We start from the raw sequence: 20,541 nt of genomic DNA, 5'->3' as shown, positions 1-20,541 counted from the left end.
CTTGTGAACTTGATTATGTGTAAACCTAGAAATGGATTAAAAATAGATCACCTGAACAACTTGATGCGAATGAAGTCTTACTTTCATCTGGACAAAATATCAACCTGAATGCAGAATACAATCATTGATTGGATAGCAAATAAAGATAGACTTGAAAAGTTGCCAATAAAGGAGTAAATAATTTACTTTCGCCCTCTTTTGGTCATGTAGTGTATGTGATGTGCAGAGTTCTTCCATTATATGGGCCCCAAACCCTTGATCCAGGCAAACGTTGTTTATTTTAGCTGGTAGAATAACTAAATGTAAAATAATATACATGCACACTGTTACCAGTTAATAAACAAACTGAGAAACAAATAGCAATATGATTTCTGCTCAGCAGATAACATGTGCTATTCAGACTACCCCCGGAAAAATTAGGGGGAACACTGAAAGGATGGTGGGATAGTATTGTTAAAAGGGATGGAATAAGTATGATAGCAAGAAGTGATCTTGGATCAGAAGACATAGTATCTGTCTGGGTGGAGGTAAGAAATAAAAAGGTGAAGGAAGCACTGGTTGAAGTAATCTTTGGGCTCTAACAGTAGTTATTCCATAGGACAGAGAATAAATCAGGAGATAATAAGGGCATGTAAAAAAGGCAGTATATTAATCATATCTTCATGTAGATTTGGACAATCAGGTTGGCAGAAGTAGCCATTAGAAAGAACTCACCCATAGTGTGTGTTTGCGACAGTTTCTGAGAACAATATGTTCAGGATCCAATTAGGGATCAGGCTAGCTTGGATTTGATGAAGTGTATTCAGGCAGTTTTAATAAAATCAGAGCAAAAGGAAGAACTATGGAACTTCTACCCCTAAAATAAAGATGCGATGTAACAATAAATATTCAAGAGCTGAGAAGTGATCTTATTATATGCTATAAAGTTTTCTAATAGGATGCTTCAAATTGTTGGAAATGCAACAAAAATGCATGATGCTTGTATGTATTAACAGAATGCTAGGCAGCCACTTGGCAGGATTGAGTTTAAAAAAATCCCATTTGTTGTATCTTATCTTGTTGTATGAAAGGAAAGTTTTTGGGTAAGTGGCAACTGGAGTAATTTTTAACTATCACAATAACCTGGTTTTATTTATTTTTTATTTTCAGCTAAGCTGAAAATAGCTGAATGCAGATATTTGATACCTGAAATAAGTCTTGCATTTGACATTGTCTCATTGTATTATGCATTAATAAGTTCAGAATTCATGTCTGTCAATAGAATATTGTGAATGGTTACAGCTCCTCATGAAATGTCAGTCCATCAGCATAGTATGAATTGTGGATTATGATTCGAAATCACAATCACCAAAAAAATCAAAAATCTCATGCGAGAAAGAAATATCACTTGTCTTAAAACAACTCTAGATGCAGGCTTTTATTCAGCCACATTTTTCAATTTTTTAAAAACTTTAATTCTCTGCTGCTCAGGTCTGAAGTGTTTAATTGGGTTTCTCTGATCTACTGAGATTACTTGGATTGTGTAAACCATTTACTTGTACTGCCCTTTGTTTCTGGGTGGGTAGCATGGATTACCCTTCTGTGCTCAAGATTGGCCTAGATCATTCCTTTGCTATCATTGATTCTTTAAAAATGACAGTATTTCTGGAGTTCACAGTTAAATACAGAAATTGCTAACAGTCATTACCTGCTTCTCTACATAGTGCACTGTTTGTGTCCTCACAGATTTCAATCAGTTAAAAATCACTGAATGGATGAAAGGTTATGTTTTTATGCTACATCACTGTTTAAAAGATGATCAGAGCAAATATCTTTCAGATTCTGATATTGTATGTATGATTCAATATTGCAGTACCCATGAAATATATTTAGAAATCAAGGTGAATCAGTGCATTTTGCTTCCCAGCTTGTTCTTTGTGAGAATTCTTCAATGTAATTGGCCATTTACTCCGCTTGAATGACATCACAGTTGCTGAATTCTCGGGGATCAGCCTGACTTGGCAGGGAAGGGAAAGAAAATCGATGCCATAGAGATCAGTCGATCATTATGGACAGTTTTGTTTAAATTCAGAGATGAGCACTATCCTGTGATTGAAGACCACAAAACCTAAGCCCTTACATCTGAAAGGAACACTCAACATCTAAAAAACCCAAAGGACTGCAGATACTGCAAATCTGAAATAGAAACAGAAATTGCTGGAGAAACTCAGATCTGGCAGCATCTACTGAGGGAAAGTGGACTTAACATTTCAGGTCTAGTGAAGGAACACAATGGGCTGAATCATCCACAATTTGGTGAAGTGTTGATTTTGGAAGTTTTACAGAATGCTTCCCTCATGATCCCTAATTAAATTTCTCATGCAATTTTACACAGTGCACCTCTGAGAGGAAAGAGCACCTGAAATAAGGTTGAGGTCTCTCACCCCTTGTTGTCGTTGCTTAGCATCAACAGTTGCAGCAATCGACTGCCAATCTGCAGGTATCTCCAATAATGTTATTGCTGGGCCTGGCTCTACACGACAGCTGCTAACCTGCCCATGGAGACAGATACGTACACACTCGTGCTTATAATGTTGAGCAATACCAGAAAAAAGACCTCCTTGGTAATGTGAGCAGTCACTCCAGTTATATAACTCTTCAGGACACCAGTCCCAATGTGGAATAGTTGAAGGTAGTCCCAATGGTACAAATTCCATTTTCCTGGTACCAGTGTCCCAAGAATTAAAATCCATTTCTATTACACCAATTCTTTTAGCCGTAGATTTATATCTTTAATTTATCTTATGCCAGTTTGCTCATAGCTCGAGTAATATCATAGAGATTATTATCCTTGCTAATTAACACACTGATTAAAATCAGGAAAAGACTTATTTGTAAAGAAATGATTCCATAGCAATTGTACACTGTGAACAAGGACTTCTGCAGCCTTTGATAAGGAGAAAAATCACAAAATTAAGTTCTAAACTTGCATAGTTTTTCCTTTACGTGTATATAGTCATCACATCTTGATATTCAATAAACCCATCAAATGTGTTTTTGCACAATATTTAGTATGTCAACACACATCTGATTGTGGGCCAAAGCAAATTATACCTCTGAACTGCTGCATCTAACTTTGGAGAATACAGTAATTCAATCAGATTAAATCAGTACTTGGAATCACAAAATTGCATTTTAGGCTTGTATTCAGTCGAACTAGAACATAACTGGACAATTTCTAATGTGGCTTCAATTATTATTCAATGTCACATCAGCACTACATTTTAATGGTCACATAATTCTCTCCAAAAATGAGAAAGTTATCACAGACAGAGCAAATATCATATCTGTTTTCAACTTATTGATTTATTTCTTTCTCAGGGGTTAACCAATGTTCTGTCTAAGTTTCTGCTTCCTAATTGGTTAATTTATATTTTCAAAGCCTCACCAATCTTTAAACACAAACAAATATACAATCCTAATTACATGCATTGAATTTCCAGGATGCATTTAGGATTATTTTCAAGAACTATGGCAGAATATGCACTATTTATTTCCTGCTGGAGCAATGGGATTTCTTCAGATGACAAACCCAATGAAATGACTTTCTATGACGTATTGACAAGAGCAACAATATTACGCATCTGTGTTCTCCAGACAATCAGGGCAAGTGGTTGGAAATGACACATCTGAAAAAACATTGAAGCAGTTCTAGTGAAACGGATATAGATAAAACTCAATGGCAGCAGTAATTATATTCAGGATTCCACTAGGAAAATAAAGAGTGGTGGGGTTCCCACCACTTCCCTTCCAAGGGTAGCAAGTTATGAGGAAAAAGACTTCTCTTTCATCAGGATGGCATGAGCAGACCGGTAAGTTGTCACCAAACTGCAAATTTTAGAGGCTACTTACAGCAGGGGTATGGCACCAAGAAACTGGATCCAGTTCTGGAAAATGCTTAATGAATTCATATGATCTAGCAATGGTGACCATCTACAATTCTCCGCTAACAGTTATCACATTCTCCTGTATAGCCCTAATCTGAAAGTCTCTTGTGGTGCAGTAGCAGTGTCCCTCCCTCTGGACCAGGAGGCCTGGATTCAAATCTCACCTACTCCACAGGTGCACAATAGCATTTTTAAACAGGATGGTTAGAAAATATCTAGTACTCGTCTGAACTGCATATCTTGCTTTCAAAAATTCCTCTCCAGCATCCACCTCAAATTCCCATTTGAACAGATATCCCTCACACTCACATTTAACTGACTGCCCCGCTGTTTTCATTCCTCAGTCTCTATCAGTCTTGTGGTTCTCACAAGTCTGAAATAATCTTACTTTTGTACATACAATGGAGTTGACATTGAATGTATTTCGCCAAACCTCACCATGTGATATGCAAGTAAATATACACATGATGGTATTGTACCTGTAATAAAAGCAAGTTACTGCCAATGCTGAGGATTATAAATAAAAACAGAAAATTCTCTGGTATTTTCTGGCTGTATCAGAGAGAGAAAAGCAAAGTTAACATTTCCCGTTCAAACAGTAACTTTGTTTCTCACTCCACTGAAGCGGGGACTTTTCAGTTCTTACTGTTTTTAATACAATGTAACTTCTAACATTTTGTGAGTAACAGCAATATGATGTCATATCTTGTGGGTCAAATTAACTGTAATTTTAAGATCTACATCAATTACAAATGACTGAATTAGTTTTGGGAAAGGGGCAATCTAAAACGTCTCCTAGCTTTGATTAAATATGGGACTCATTTAAAAGTGTGTTTTTATAATTTTATCAAATCATAAAATAATATTTAATAAGGCAGTGGGTTCAGTTGTTTCAGAATGGAATGCCAGCATTCAGCATCTGGCTTTGTTGAACATATTTTATTGTTTTCTTCGATTGACTGAAGTTGTTCTTCTGTTTTTCTTCCTTTCTGTCCATTACTCCTATTTATCCTAAACTCTAAGTGACTTTGCACTGCATGACTGGCATGTGATCAATCTCAGATTGGCTAGGTAGTGTGTGCCCATTCTTAGTTGGCAGAGCAAGTTTTGTGTCTGTTTGAAAGCATGTCCTATCACCTCTGCACAATAATTTCATGTAATCCCAATTGTCTGGTTGATTTTATCAAAATATTCTGGAAAATGCCAAACCGATCAACCTCTTTTAACTAAGCAAAGCGTTGGTGGTTCCACAATATCTGCTATTGATGCATGAAACAAATTAAATGAAATTACTTATCAAAAGCCAGATTGACTTATTTTGATTTTCAATGAGTCACATTAGCAGGAATCACACCTTATCGCCATTCTGAAATATGTTAAAACTTAAGGCTACAAAATATAATTGCAAGATACAGCAAAATACATAAAGCTCAAAAAATTCGAAAGTAGTATATGTGGACTTGCTATGTCCTTTTAAGTTACAGATTTAAACAATTTCAAAACATAACTCTGTCCTTGAGTAAAAGCTTTTTGACTTCAAAGCATTTTCATATTTTTTTAGCCTGAGTTTACATTAATGCGGGCCATAGAATCATTATAAAACTATAAACTCAAGGCTTCACTTTTGAACTGGACAATACAGCTATTTTTCAATACAGAAAGCTTTTTTATAATTATACACAACTAAACAGAAATGTAAGGTAGTTCCTCATTTGCTTAATTCATCAAATTTGTTGAAAAATAACAATTTTACAATAACAGTCACTGTCCTTAATTTTCATCCACCCTCCTCAGCAACGTTTGGACTCCTCACACTCATGCCCTGCATTTTCCCATTGCAGAAGAAAACAGCTAAAACACAAGGAAGAGTCAGAAAACTCAAGCTAGAATGATATTCACGTCCACCCAAAGCCTGATGGAAAAGGACACTCTGGCAATTGGCAAGTAGGTGCTGGTAAAGCCATTGCCGATGGAGAGATGGGGTTGGCTTAGAGGCCAGGTGATAGACTGCTACATGGTACTGAACTTTCACACATGTTGAATTGATATCAACAGTACATTTAATGTCATCATCTGCATAATGTCAATTCAGAGTCCATTTTCACTTAGATTCAACTCAAACTCAATGTTTCCATTTCCAATAGGTACAGAGGTGAAGCTTGCATAGGAAATATTGGAGAAGCCTGAGGAGTCCTCTGTGGAGGAGCATCATTTTGAGAATGCACTGTTACATGATTCCTCACACCCTCCACCAGAGCAGAAACACTCACGTCAGTCCATCCAGTTTCACAGGTAGAAGAGGTAGCATGTTCTGAGAAGCACTTCAAAAATTGGATAATAAAATGTGAGGCTGGACGAACACAGCAGGCCAAGGAGCATCTCAGGAGCACAAAAGCTGACGTTTCGGGCCTAGACCCCCTTCATGAAGGGTCAAGGCCCGAAACGTCAGCTTTTGTGCTCCTGAGATGCTGCTTGGCCTGCTGTGTTCGTCCAGCCTCACATTTTATTATCTTGGATTCTCCAGCATCTGCAGTTCCCATTATTTCTGATACTTCAAAAATTGATCAGGTTAAATGCTGAAAATAAAGTCAGCAATGAAGTGTCCTCAGAGACATTTCAGGCTCTGCTCAGTTAGATATATCAGACCCTAAAGGAACTTGTGAGCCAGTTATTGAGGGGGAGTGGTATTGTCCCTACCTCTGAGCTAGCAGGCCTGGCTTCAAGTCCTACCTGCTTCAGAGGTGTGTTATAACATCTCTCAAGAGGTTGATTAGAAAATATCTAAAAAAGAACTCATGAAATATCTGGGGTTCTGACAGAATTTCCAGAGGTCACATGCATAAAATGAAGTATCAGGAACAAAAACAGAAATTCTGGAAAAACTCAGCAGGTCTGGCAGCATCAGTGGGGAGAAAGCAGATTTAAAATTTTGAGTCCAGTGATCCTTCTTCAGAATTTTTTTTTGTTCGGTGTCATGAAATCTTGAGCATTTTGTTCTTGAGCATCTCCATGGAAAAAATGAAGGATCAACGGTGACAGGTAACTCAGTATATGCTGATTCATACCTAGGGCCTGCACATTATGGTTGAGGCTTTATAGAGCATCTGTCAAATTCCTGCAGTGGTTGCTGAGAGGCAAGCAAGTGCTCTCCAATAACCTCGTAGGGACGTGAGGGTGGACCCTGAAAGGCAACATGGAGAGAGTGCTCGTGGGTCGTCCTCAACTCACTTGATATTGCCTTATGTTATAATGACCAAGCCAGCTTTGACACATCTGCAGGTGGGGCTGACAAGCTGAACGACCACAGGCTCAAGAATCCAGATGACATCTGGTATGAGTATCTGGGCACAGAGCAGGAAACAAGTTTCTTTCCTCTCACTCTACTGAGGCCATGAGGCAAAAACCAGGTGGAAGTACTAAAAAAATGAAGAAAATGCTTTAATTGCGCAAAGGGATTGGCTTGACTATTTAGTACTGTTCCTTACTACTGATGCTTTCTGTTTGAATTTTTAAAATATTTTATGTGAAATACCCATAGAAAGCTTGAAAGAAAACTTGCAATGGTGCAAAATTTACAAGTATGCAATTGTGCAAACCTTACAAGTGAGGCCTGAAATGATGTAAGCTATACAAATGGAGCATATCTGGATAAGAGAGGCTAAAATTGTGACTGCAGGCATCACTAGACATCAGGATGCTCCTCTTCCTCCAAAGAGGTGAATGCTGAATGCACTCTATCTACATCTGATGATAGTTTCACACCTTCTCTGCAACGTGATATGGTGAAGGACACAGCAGGCCAGAGTAATCCTACAGTCTTTTCGTGAGATACATTGAATGGAGACTCTAGTTCTGATAAATCACTTGAACTGCATCAGAAGCAGTCCAAAGGTTTGCTGTATAATGTCCCCACTGGTGAAATGGTTCCTGTTGCAACTCTCCTGTGCTTCTGTGGAACAATTCCTCACTGAGGTCACCCATCAAGTCTGAGTCTTCTTGTTCCTGTGGCAGCTAGGTGCTAAGTCTGATAGATAGACAGAATACCTATCAAAAGATGAAATCCTGGCAGCTCCCTAAATATCTGGTACAGACTTACATGGTGTTCTTGCATTTCTTATGATAGAGCTGCATAAGATTTTCCCTTGTATGTGTATTATTTATATTAAGTATTAGAAGGACTGTAAAATTAATGGGATAACAAATTCTATCTTTGTGTTAAAGCTCTTGTATTTTCATTGATTATCATAGTCTAACAACGGTCCTGCAATAACAGGAAGGCTATAACATTCCATTTTAGTTTAAAGTTAGTTCATCTTGAAGGCCATTTCAGAGATGTGTAACGTTAACGATTCTTGTGCCAAAACAGATTTCATTATTTTTAAACAAAACAGAAATTGCTGGATAAGCTCAGCAGGTCTGGCAACATCTTTGGAGAGAAATGAGACTTAGTGTTTTGGTATGATCAACCCTTCCTCAGACCTGAAACATTAACTCTGATTTCTCTCCACAGATGCTGCCAGACCTGCTGAGGTTTTCCAGCAATTTCTGCTTTTGCTTCTGATTTACAACAGCTGCAGTTCTTTGCCATTTTTTTTAAACGCTTGCTTCTAGATGAAGATGCCAGTTGCTTTTCTTTAACTAGATGTATTATCTCTGTTATATTGTGATTCAGTGCTGTACAAAAGAGGATACCAACTGTTTAATGCGATCAGATGTCTAAAATGGTCTTTCTTCAGGTTTGGCTGGTTTGGATTGGATGTCCAAAAAGTTCCAAGTCCTATTTTAAACTACATAGGAACAGCATTAGCAGGTTTAAGGTAATGACTGACAGCTTCACAGATGTACAGAACCATGTTGATATTAGACAGATCTGTGTACACAGACACTGGAATTGTTCAAATGAATTGCCTTGTAACCAGAATGGTAGTTTCAGTTTAATAAGTGTAAATAAAACCAATGGACAGCAATAAATACTTAAATAATTACAGTAATGAACAAAAATGCTGGGGCAGCTGACACCAGATGTCCACAGTTCCCTTGTCATATAGAAACTCCAGCATTTCCTGCACATACTGAATAACCATTTTCCCAGCAGTGTCTCCATGTTGCTTGAACAGGAGTTCAGCTTTTCTGAGTACATGGAGTGATTCTAGTCTACGTATGCTGTGCAGGAGACTGACAGTATCCTGCAATACATGTTCCACGCTAGTCACTCCACAGCTAGAGAGAGTCCAAAAAGATAGTGTCTGGGTGGCAATCAGACAGAGGAAGAAGAGCAGACAGGATAGGAGTCCTCTTGACGTATGACACCCTTAAACTAATTTTCAGTGCTGAATATCAATGAGACTTTTGAGGCTTTGGAGGATTGAATTCTAGAGTATATCCACAGCACGATGAAGGAAGAGGAGGGCCACAAAGAGGTAGTAATCTAAAGGTTTTTGATAAGGTCACCTATCAAACTTTGCTGCACAAGATAACAGCATACAGCACAGAGGCTAACATATCAGCATGGATAAGGGATTGGTTAGCCATCAGGATGCAAAGAATAGGGATAAACGGTATTTTTTTTCAGGTTCTCAAGATATAACTAGTGTAATGCCACAAGGATCTGTGCTGGATCCTCTACTGTTTCCAATCTATATCAGTGACCCGAATGACAGGCAAAATGTACAGTAGCTAAATGTACTGACAGCATGTGGGTAGGAAAATAAGTTGTCAGAGGAGATAGGTTGTCTGCAAAGGGATGTAAACAGGTTAGGTGAGTGAAGAAACAAATAAATAATGGAGTGTAACACAGATGAATGTGAACTTGTCCATTTCCCAAGCAAGAGTAGAAAGGCAGTATACTATTTAAATAGAGAGAGTAGAAGAACTGGTGATACAGCGAGATGTGGGGTTTGTGGAACAAGTGATCAGGAGGGCAAATGGAAAAATGTGATTTATTGCATTGTCAATGAAATATAACAGTAGAGATATTTTGCTGCAGGGCGTTGGTCACAATGTTGTAATATTGTATGCAGTTTTAGTCTCCTTATTTGAAACCAAAAGATTTTGAAGCAGTTCGGAGAAGATTTGTTCAACTCATTCCTGGAATTAAGGACTTGTCTTAAGAAGGATGATTGAACAGGTTAGGTTCGTATCCATTGAGTTTAGAAGGAGTAGTGAGAGTTCATATTGAAACATATAAGACCTTGAGGAGTCTGGATAGAGAATATAGCAGGAGATTGTTTCCTCTTGTGGGGGAGGCCAAAACTAAGGGACATAGTTTAACAAGAGACCGCTTCTTTAGCACAGTTGAGGAGAACTTTTTTTTCTTTCAGTGGGTAAATAGAGTGCAGAATTCTCTTCATCAAAGGTGGCGATAGCTTGGACTTTAAATTTATTCAAGGCTGGGTTAGACAGATTTTGGACAGGCAAAATCAATAAAAGTTGTGGAGTAAAGACAGGAAAATGGAATTGAGACAAGGCTAGATCTTATTGAATGGTGGAGCATGTTGGAAATTCAATTGCTTTCTCCTGCTTGTGGATTCCTATGGATTATAACAAGAGTGGGAGGGATCTTTGATTACAAGATAACAAGTGTGGAGCTCTCTGATGAAGGGTCTAGGCCCGAAATGTCAGCTTTTGTGCTCCTGAGATGCTGCTTGGCCTGCAGTGTTCATCCAGCTCCACACTTTGTTATCTTGGATTCTCCAGCATCTGCAGTTCCCATTATCAGGGATCTTTGATTACGTTGGCTGCTTTCCCAAAGCAGCGGGAAGTGTAGACAGAGTCAATGGAAGGAAGGCTGGTTTTTGTGATAGTACTGGGCTGCGTTCACAACTGTCTAATTTTTTTGCAGTCTTGGCCACAGCAGTTGCCATACCAGGCTTTGGTGCATCTGGATAAGATGCTTTCTATGGTACATCTATAAAAGTAAACTGAAGCCCAACTTCCCTCATTTGAGGTTTGTGGATCAAATATGGGGGCATTCTTGGGATATTTGGCTAATAGCCAACTTTAAGGGCATTTAAATGGTCATTGGATAAACATATGGATGATAATGGAATAGTGTAGGTTAGATGGGCTTCAGATTGGTTTCACAGTCGGCGCAACATCAAGGGCTGAAGGGCCTGTACTGCGCTGTAATCTTCTATGTTCTATGTACCCAGAGTTGCATGAGCTAGTGAAAATAGGAAAGACATGTTACTGGAGAAATGGTGCATGACAGAGATTTTCAGATCCTTGGCATACTGGTGCCATGCCTGGAAAATGCAGAAATTGTTCAAAATAAAAAGGCTGTACTTTGACATAGCTGAGGTCAATAACCTCATAGAATGGTTAACTTGTACAGATAGAACTAATTTAGCAGGAGGGTTAAGTACTGGGATGAAACATTAGACAAAAACACAGAAGAGTTGGAGAGGTAAATAGTGCAAGAGTAAAGAGTAGTTCAAATAGGGGGTTGAAAGAGGTGAGGAATGTAAAAACACCTAAGATCCAATTGAAATGTATTATAGTGTGATTAAAAAAAGCAGTTTGGTAATTGGCAGGTACAAGGTGCTCGGTGAGACTTGAATATAATGGCAATAACATGTCCAAAGATGCAGAGGATTGGAACTATAGAGCCTTTGCTACCAGGAATGCAGTGAAGATATAGAATAAGTGATAGTTGGAAGTATTGATGAAATCAATATTTTATCACTGGAAAGGGGTTGGAGAAGTAAAGTTGCAGTTAGATTCTAGAACTACTGAATGATGAACTTTGTTCAGAATAACTCAGAGAAAAAACAATTTGGCCCAGGTTCATTGCAATCCAGTCCTGAAGAAGGGCCACTGAAACTGAAACATTGGCTCTATTTCTCTCTACAAATGCTGACTTTCTCCAGCAATTTCTGCTTTTATTTCAGATTTCCAGCATCCATAGTTTGTTTCTTGGATTGCAATCAAAACTGTAAGCACAACAGGCGACTGCTCAAAGAGAAAATGGTTTGATGACAGTGTAGACATGCTCCAATGAGAGAAGAAAGGTGGGTGGGGATGAACTTAGAGATAACAATCCAGGTCAAAATTGATTGATATGTAGAAACAGGTAGGCTAATAAAATAAATCAGGTGCTTTTGTTTAAAGAAAATCATGCTTGAGCAACTTGATGAATTGTTAGACAAAATAATTGATTGAGTCAATCTAAGTTGTGCCATTTATGTTATGTAAGCAGACTTTCAAAAGGCATTTTACAAACACCACGTAACAGACTCAAAGCCAAATAAGAGCCCATTGATTAAATGGAGAGTGGCAGCATGGATACAAAACTAGTATGTTAACCATTATTGAAAGCAAGTACAAGTACAAAGAAGTCTTGCAACAAATGTATTGGGCTTTGGTGAGTCCGTACTGGAGTATGCATAATGTTTTGGTGGTGTCCATATTGAAGGCAGGACGTATTTGCATTGGAGGCAGTACAGAGAAGGTTCACTAGTTTGTTCCTATGAGAGGTTTGCCCTGTGAGGAGGGGTTGAAGAAATTGAGCTTTTACTTCGGAGTTTAGAAGAATGAGGTATAGTCTCATTGGAACATATATGATTCCGAAGATGCTGGATAGGGTGGAAATTAAGAGATAGCCACGGTTTTTGAGATTAGAAGTATGGAAAGAGTGCCCAAAGGGTCACTTGAATAACTACTGATCTTTTTGGTGTCTGGTTTAGGGTATTCAAGACATGATTTAAAAGTTTGCAAATGACATATGTCAATGAGCTGCAGTAAACTATTAGTGGATAGTGATATACTTCTTGAGGTATAGGCTGATGAAATAAGAAGACATAACATGATATTTAACACGGGCAAACATACTCTGCGATAGAATGAGGAGAGCTCATACAAACAAGATCGTAGGATTTTTAAGGGGATGATCAGGACAGCTGGTGGAGTACACATAAATCTTCAGTCCCCTTGAAATCTTCAGTTATGTCCCCTTGGGTTCTTTTACCACTAAAATTTATATCCCTCATTACTGACTGGAAGCTGTCCATTTTTGTTTACTCTTATCAAAACACCACCATAAAATCTCTTTTTGATCTTTTGTATAAAAAGAACAACCACCGATTCCTCTGTCTCTCCAAATAATTATTTAACCAAAGGATTCTTTCCTGTATGTCAACGGTTCTTGTGTGCATTGTCCATACTTGCAGTTTTAGTGCAGTTGAATGAATGAGTGGTAGAGATGGACGTCTGATGTTTTCTGAATTCCACCATAATTTCCGGTTAAAGAAAGTGTCTTGTGGCTGATGATGGACTGGGAAGTACATCATTGTAATGCGGAAAGATTACAATGAAAGCAAGATTAAAATATATCTGTTCAAGGGGATTATTCATTCAAATGCTTTAACTTTAAGAAAAATTCTGGAACTGTCAATTTTAGGAAAATGCTACTCAATAGAAAATCTTAGAGTTAATTACTGTGTTTATCTATTAGAAAATTTTCAAAGAGGTACATAGCCAATGTATTTAATGTGAGCTGCAGTGACTTGTGTAGCTAGTCAGGCATCATAGATTGCAAATCTATTTAAATATAAGGAGACAGTTAATTTTAAGACTAACAGATCATAATGTGTCTATGTAAATCAGCAATGTATGTTGGGTATTCCTAATGAAAAATAAGGCCTGGATTTTGCAGTCAGCAGTGAACCGATTATTCTAGCATTCCCTGTATGTCTACTTGTCAACAGACCTTCTCACTGACCTTACAGTGAATAGAAATCCACTTTGGTGCAACACCAGCTACAGTAAATCTGAACTGTGTGAACGGGCAGTCAACCATTCCATTAACCCATCAGTTTAATGAATCATTATTGCGGCACTCAGTGTCCGGAGCCAGAAAGTGTAAGTCTGAATAGTTAATGCAAAGCCAAGTTATGTATAAATAATGAAATAAAGGTAAAGAAGGAAAGACAGGAATGTAATACAGATTTTAAAAAGAGTAATAAACAATTGAAATTTGAAGGTATGGTACTCCACATTGTACATGTTAATTTTGAGGTTACATAAATTTATTGACTTTGATTTATCACAGTATATATAAATCACTGACACTAGAATGGATATGTCTCATTATTTCTGTACGTCTAGTGGGTATATACTATACTTTCAGATCCCTTCATGTATTTGCAGAATCCCTCAGCAAGATACTGGTGTAGCAAGGCTGATGGAGAAGCAAGGCAGCTTAGAATGCAGCCTCCTGATATCTGCAATTAGATCCACATGTGGTTATTAGAAATCAGTTTTACTGCTTCAGAACAGTGAAGGAGTGTTAGCCTCACCTTAATTCTTACTGCAAAATCCAAGCCAAAATCTTTTCAGGAGCATAATGACAGATTTCAAACTTAGTATTCTAACTCATTTCAGCGCTGGAATTCTTATTTTTGTGAAAACTGAGAGTAAAGAACTGCCACCAGAGGATAAGTCTCCCTTAATAGAGGACAATGAAATGGAAGCTCTGCAGGTATGGAAAATGGGTGTGATTACATCTTTAAGTAAACTTGCAGTATGAAAGAAATGACATAAAGTATATGTATCCCCTGAATTTCTTTAGGAAGCAATGAAGGCAGGTATAGAGGAATAGGTGTCAGTGGTGCGCTTGTAGCCCTGATCTCAAGTCAATAAGTGGACACCTGGTTTCTATTAGGCAGGAGGGACAAGTATCACTAATAGTCACATCTTAATAATTTGCTCCATTTGGCAGGAAACTCGAATGCCCATCTTCCATTATGGCAGGGGAGATAAAGCAGCAACATTCCCCTAATTGCCAGTCATTTCCTCTTGGATCCATGTATGTAGAAGCCAATTTGAAAATTAAAAGAGCTCCTTTTGTTCCTAGGGTCTGCTTCACTGAGTTTGACCACATACTTTTACGTGACTAGAAGTGAAATCATCAAATAGTATTTTGTTTATCTTCACCACCACAATAGTAACTGGCACTACAGATCACACAACTGTTTAAGAATTGGTTGGATTCTATGATATTTGTGCAATCCAATCTGCTATTTTATTGTCCAGATATTGTAGACAAGTTTCCCTTTTCTCAAAGGTCATCAGCCAAGAATATTTTATTTAAGTATTAGCTTATACAGGGTAGTCACAACATTCCTAATGCATCTTGTTTGACTTAAAATATGCAAAGTATCACTCTCAGAATCTGATAATTACATACTAAAAATGCCAATCCATTTCTAATGAACAATGTAGAAGATCAGAAACATTAAACAAAAAGAAAATACATTTAACAATCGTACACAAAAGAGCCAGAAACAATCCACTGGGAATTAATTTTGCAGGTTAGAGGTTTCTTTAAATTAAAAGAGGTTAATAAACAATCATTTCATTTCTGTCGCCTGTATAATACTATGATATTGATCCCTTTCATTAGAGGGATGGCTTGCTGTATTTCTGATCCAGATTCCCATTCATTTCCTCTCAAATACAAAATTTAATGGTTGCTTTCTAAGAAATGTGGTAGTGAAATTTATCTATTTTTAAAAGAAGTTCTTTTGACTTATAGTGTTGCCATTGAACATAAAACCTGGCAAACTGACTCCTACCTGGTGGAGGCCAAACCCCTCCTCCGTTCCCCTCCCCTGAAAATATGAGCCCACCCATCACTGCACATCAAGCTACTGTTTCCAGAGCAGTTGCTTACTGCAGTAACTTCTGGTGCCTTTCCCTCCACAGCTTCTTACCTCAGAAATACCCAACACCATAAAGTTTCTACCTCCTTGCCATGATCCATAAACAGGGCTTTCCTGGCAAATCTATTATTTCAGTCACACACTGCTCTATTAAACTGAATTCTTCCTCCTTTGACTCCATTTATTGGTCTGACCCTCCCCAACTACATCTGTGACACCAATGACCCCTTTCACTTAAAGAGGTTCAAATTCCCTAATTCAAACCTTCCCTTTTCACTATAAATATTGAATCTTTCCACACCTCCATCCTGTATCTGCCCAGCCCAAGGTCTCTCTATTGCATCTATTGATAACTGCCCTCCTTCAAAAGATTTTTTAAAAAAAGCATCCTCACTTATTTCAAATGAAAAGTGTTCCCTTTGTATCTGATTCCTAGCTAGGTCTGTCTTTATGTGGAATATTCCTTATTTTAGTTTAATGTTAGGCTCCTTCCTTTAGCTTTTACCAGAATATTGATGACTATCCTGTCCTGCTGTAATCATGAATTGGAAAATTTTGCTTCTAATTCCACCCTTCCGTCAAATTTATATAATCGATATCTGACCCTTCCCTTCTTTGACCTCACTATCTCAATTTCTGATTAGGCTGTTACTTGTAAGTCCCCTGACTCTCTCGGCGATCCGAAGTGTATTTCCTCACATGCTGCATTCTGTAAGGACCCCACTCAATCCTCCAAGTTCCTCCGTCCCTGTTATATTTGTTCCATTGAAGCAATCCTCCACACCAGTATGCCTGAAATATCTTACCCTTTCCTTAAAGGAGGATTGCCCACTTTGCAATGGTGATACTGGATACCTACAATTCTCTGCCAAAATGAAACTGCCGTATTATCTCAGTGGGGTGATTATGTGCACATAGTTTGCCTGGATGGATGGCACCTTCAACTGTACTCTGCCATATTTCCCGCACTCCCCCCTTTCCTCCCTTCCAGAATGATAGTGCTATCCTTGCATTCGCCTTGCATCCCATCATACTCAATGTTCCATGGATCATTTTTAGCCACATCTAGCGCAATACTACCACTGAATACAGCATCCCCTACCCTTTCTGAACGCTCCCGATCACCCCCAAAACCCCGACAGCACGCAAACACAGGAGCTGGTGCAGCTATAATTTCACCTCTCCACTCATCACCGCGCAATGCTGTAAATAGTCCTCGCTACAGGAATCATTACATGTACTTCTTTAATTTAATCACTCAGATTTGTTGCTCAAAATGGGATCTGTTCTGCTTCAGGGAGACCAAGACCAAATTGAGTGGCCACTTTGAGAATGCCTCCATTGAATCTGCCTGAAGGACTCTGAGCTTCCAGTGACCTGTCACTTTAATGGTCCACCTTACCCTCACACTAACCTGTCCTGCTTGCTGGACCATTTCAGTCAACTTTCAGAATGACCAGATAAAGGGTAGGGCCAATCAAGGATTGTAAAGGGAATTTGTGCATGGAGCCTAAAGAGATAGGAGAGGTCCTTAATGAATACTTTTCTTCAGTATTCACAACTGACAGGGACTTAGTTGTAGAAGAGGGCAGTGTGAACAGGTTGGTTGGCTAGAGGAGGTAGATGTTAGTAAGGAAGATGTACTAGGAATTTTGAGGTACTTGAAGATAGAGAAGTCCCCCGGGGCCTGATGGGATTTATCCAAGGATTCTATTGGAAGCAAGGGAAGAGATCATAGGGCTTTTGGCGATAATCTTTTCGTCTTCACTGTCCACGGGTATAGTGCCAGAAGATCGGGGAGAGGCAAATGTCATTCCCTTGTTCAAAAAAGGGAATAGGGATAACCCTGGAAATTACAGGTCAGTTAGCCTTACATCAGTGGTGGGCAACTTATTGGAAAGGGCTCTGACAGACAGGATTTATGATCACTTGGAAAGGCACAGTTTGGTTCGTGATAGTCAGCACGGATTTGTGAGGGGTATATTATGCCTCACAAATCTTATTGAATTCTTTGAAGGAGTGACCAAACAAGTGGATGAAGGTGGAGCAGTGGATGGGGTATACATGGATTTAGGTAAGGCATTTGACAAGGTTCCCCATGGTAGGTTCATGCAGAATGTAAGGAGGCATTGAATGGGGGAAATGAGGCAGATTGGATTCAGAATTGGCTGACCCTTAGAAGACAAAGGGTGGTAATGGATGGAAAATATTCAACATGGTGCTCAGTTACGAGTGATGTACCAGCAGGATCTGTTCTGGGTCCTCTTCTATTTGTGATTTTTGTAAATGATTTGGATGAAGGAGTGGACAGGTGGATTAGCAAGTTCGCGGAGATACGAAGGTGGGGTCAAGTTGTGGATGGTGCGGAGGGCTGTTCTAGGGTTACAAAGGGACATTGATAGTATGCAGGGGCTGGGCAGATGGAGTTAAACCCTGAAAAATGTGAGGTGATTCATTTCAAGTTGAAAGCAGAATACAGGGTTAACGGGAAGATTGTTGGAAGTGGGAGAAGCAGAGGGATCTTGGAGTTCATGGCCACAGTTCCCTGAGAGCTGCCACCCAGGTGAATAGAGTTGTTAAGAAGGCATATGGTGTGTTTGCTTTCATTAATAGAGGGGGTGAGTTCAAGAGCCGTGAAGTTATGCTCCTGCGATACAAAAGCCTGGTTCAGCCACATCTGGAGTATTGTGTCCAGTTCAGGTCGCCTCATTACAGGAAAGATGTGGAAGCGTTAGAAAAGGTGCAGAGGAGATTTACCAGGATGTTGCTGGAATGGAGAGAAGGTCTTATGAGGAAAAGTTGAGAGAGCTAGGACTTTTCTCTTTAGAACGACAAAGGATGAGAGGTGACTTGAAAGAGGTGTACAAAATGATCAGAGGTGTAGATAGAGTGGGCAGATATTTTCCTCAGAAATCGCTATTATGAGCGGTCATGGTTTTAAAGGTAGATATAAGGGAGACATCAGAGGTAGGTTCTTTACTCAGAGTTGTAGGGGCATGGAATGCATTGCCGGAGAGGGTAGTGAAGTCGGCCTCATTAGGGGCATTTAAGCAGCTATTGGACAGGCATGTGGATGATACTATAACGTAGGGGTGGAGGTTAGATAGACCTTAGGTTTAAGGTAAAAGTTCAGCACAACTTCTTGACTGAAGGGCCTGTACCATGCTGTAATGTTCTGTGTTCAATGTTCTAACTTCAATGTAAGTTCCAGAAACAGCTCTTCATTTCAACAATATCAGACTTAAACTCTGCATCTGCCTCCCATCCCCATATTTTTTGCTTTTCTCTGTTTCCACCCCCACACCACCATTTAATTTCATTCCGTTTACAGGTGGCACGGTGGCTCAGTGGTTAGCACTGCAGCCTCACAGCACCAGGGACCCAAGTTCAATTCCACCTTTGAGCGACTGTCTGTGTGGAGTTTGCACATTCTCCCCGTGTCTGCATGAGTTTCCTCCCATAGTCCAAAGATGTATGGGTAGGTATATTGGCTAAGCTAAATTGCCTGTATTGTTCAGGGATGTTTAGATTAGGTGGGTTATAGGGGATGGGTCTGGGTGGGATGCTCCAAGTGTGTGGACTTGTTGGGCTGAAGGGCCTGACCCTGTACTGTAGGGATTTTATTCTTTTCTAAGAGATAATGGGAACTGCAGATGCTGGAGAATCCGAGAAAACAAAGTGTGGAGCTGGATGAACACAGCAGGCCAAGCAGCATCTTAGGAGCACAAAAGCTGACGTTTCGGGCCTAGACCCTCCCGAAACGTCAGCTTTTATGGTCCTAAGATGCTGCTTGGCCTGCTGTGTTCATCCAGCTCCACACTTTGTTATCTCTATTCTTTTCTAACTCGGGTATCCCAATGTCCTTTACATTGCATCTGTACTAGTAACATACCTACTCTAGGAACAGTAATAATGGGAACTGCAGATGCTGGAGAATCCATATTAATAAAGTGTGAAGCTGGATTAACACAGCAGGCCAAGCAGCATCTCTCCCTATTTATTTCAGAACCCTCTCCCCATCCCCCTCTCTGATGAAGGGTCTAGGCCCGAAACGTCAGCTTTTGTGCTCCTGAGATGCTGCTTGGCCTGCTGTGTTCATCCAGCTTCACACTTTATTCCTCCAGGAACAGCTTTTGTTTCTCTCCTGCCTCACCACAATTCCCTTTGACCCTGTAAGACCCAAATCCTCCGTCATTCAATTTTTGCGGACTTTCGCATGAAATCAGACCCTTTGCTTAAAACATGTTGCACCTTTAAATTTTCTCAGTTCTGATGAAAGGTAAACATTAATGTTACTTCCTCCTTCACAGATTCTGACTGAGCTGCTGAGTATTTCCAGCTGTTATTTCAGACTTTGAACATCGGACCTGACAGAGACTGACGTTACAGTTCACCGGGACGAATCATCAGACAAGACTAGGATGACAGCCTGTTAACCGAGCCATTCAGCGTTTTTAAACAGGAGAAATCATACATTGTGGAAGACTTGGTGATTACTCGATGTACGTAGGGTAATTTACACGACACAAGTTATCAATCATGTCTGATGTCTGGGAGTGGCATGTACTTGAGTAACAGGGAGAAACATACACAAGCTGGCATGGCTGCTGAGGGCCATCTGTCCGCCTCCTCACCGACTCTTCTCGGAGGTCGTGCCACCCAGACGCGCTAACTCTTCGCCCGCTGACATGATAGAGCGGTTTCCTACTCGCACAGAATTGTGGGTATCCGGCGTCGCTGTTTTAATATTTAGAAAGTACTTCAGAGAATGGTGGGAGCTGGAGAAACAACAGGCTGCAGTTAAAAGACGACCAACACTACTCTCTGGCTGAAAATTGGGACTCCGACTATTTCGAAATATTACCCAACCGCATTGACTAAATGATCCAAAACTCACAATTCAATATGCACACTATTCATATTGCCGCCAACCCTCCTCCCACCACCTCGACTGG

At 39.6% G+C, this 20,541-nt stretch overlaps 1 protein-coding gene across 1 annotated transcript in view; it reads left to right on the top strand.

The window, feature by feature from the left end:
* LOC125456730 (transmembrane protein 144-like) overlaps nucleotides 1-20,541 on the top strand; it is a 65,714-nt gene that overhangs the window by 9,930 nt on the left and 35,243 nt on the right. The window contains exons 5-6 of the mRNA XM_059647320.1: nucleotides 8,663-8,743; nucleotides 14,307-14,403. Of these exons, the coding sequence (XP_059503303.1) occupies nucleotides 8,663-8,743; nucleotides 14,307-14,403 (178 nt within the window). The remainder of the gene's footprint in view (nucleotides 1-8,662; nucleotides 8,744-14,306; nucleotides 14,404-20,541) is intronic.

The sequence above is a fragment of the Stegostoma tigrinum genome, chromosome 1 (assembly GCF_030684315.1).
Source record: "Stegostoma tigrinum isolate sSteTig4 chromosome 1, sSteTig4.hap1, whole genome shotgun sequence".
NCBI classification, from domain to species: Eukaryota; Metazoa; Chordata; class Chondrichthyes; order Orectolobiformes; family Stegostomatidae; genus Stegostoma; species Stegostoma tigrinum.
Note: the sequence above shows the minus strand (reverse complement) of the source record. Positions and strands in the feature narration are given on the sequence as shown.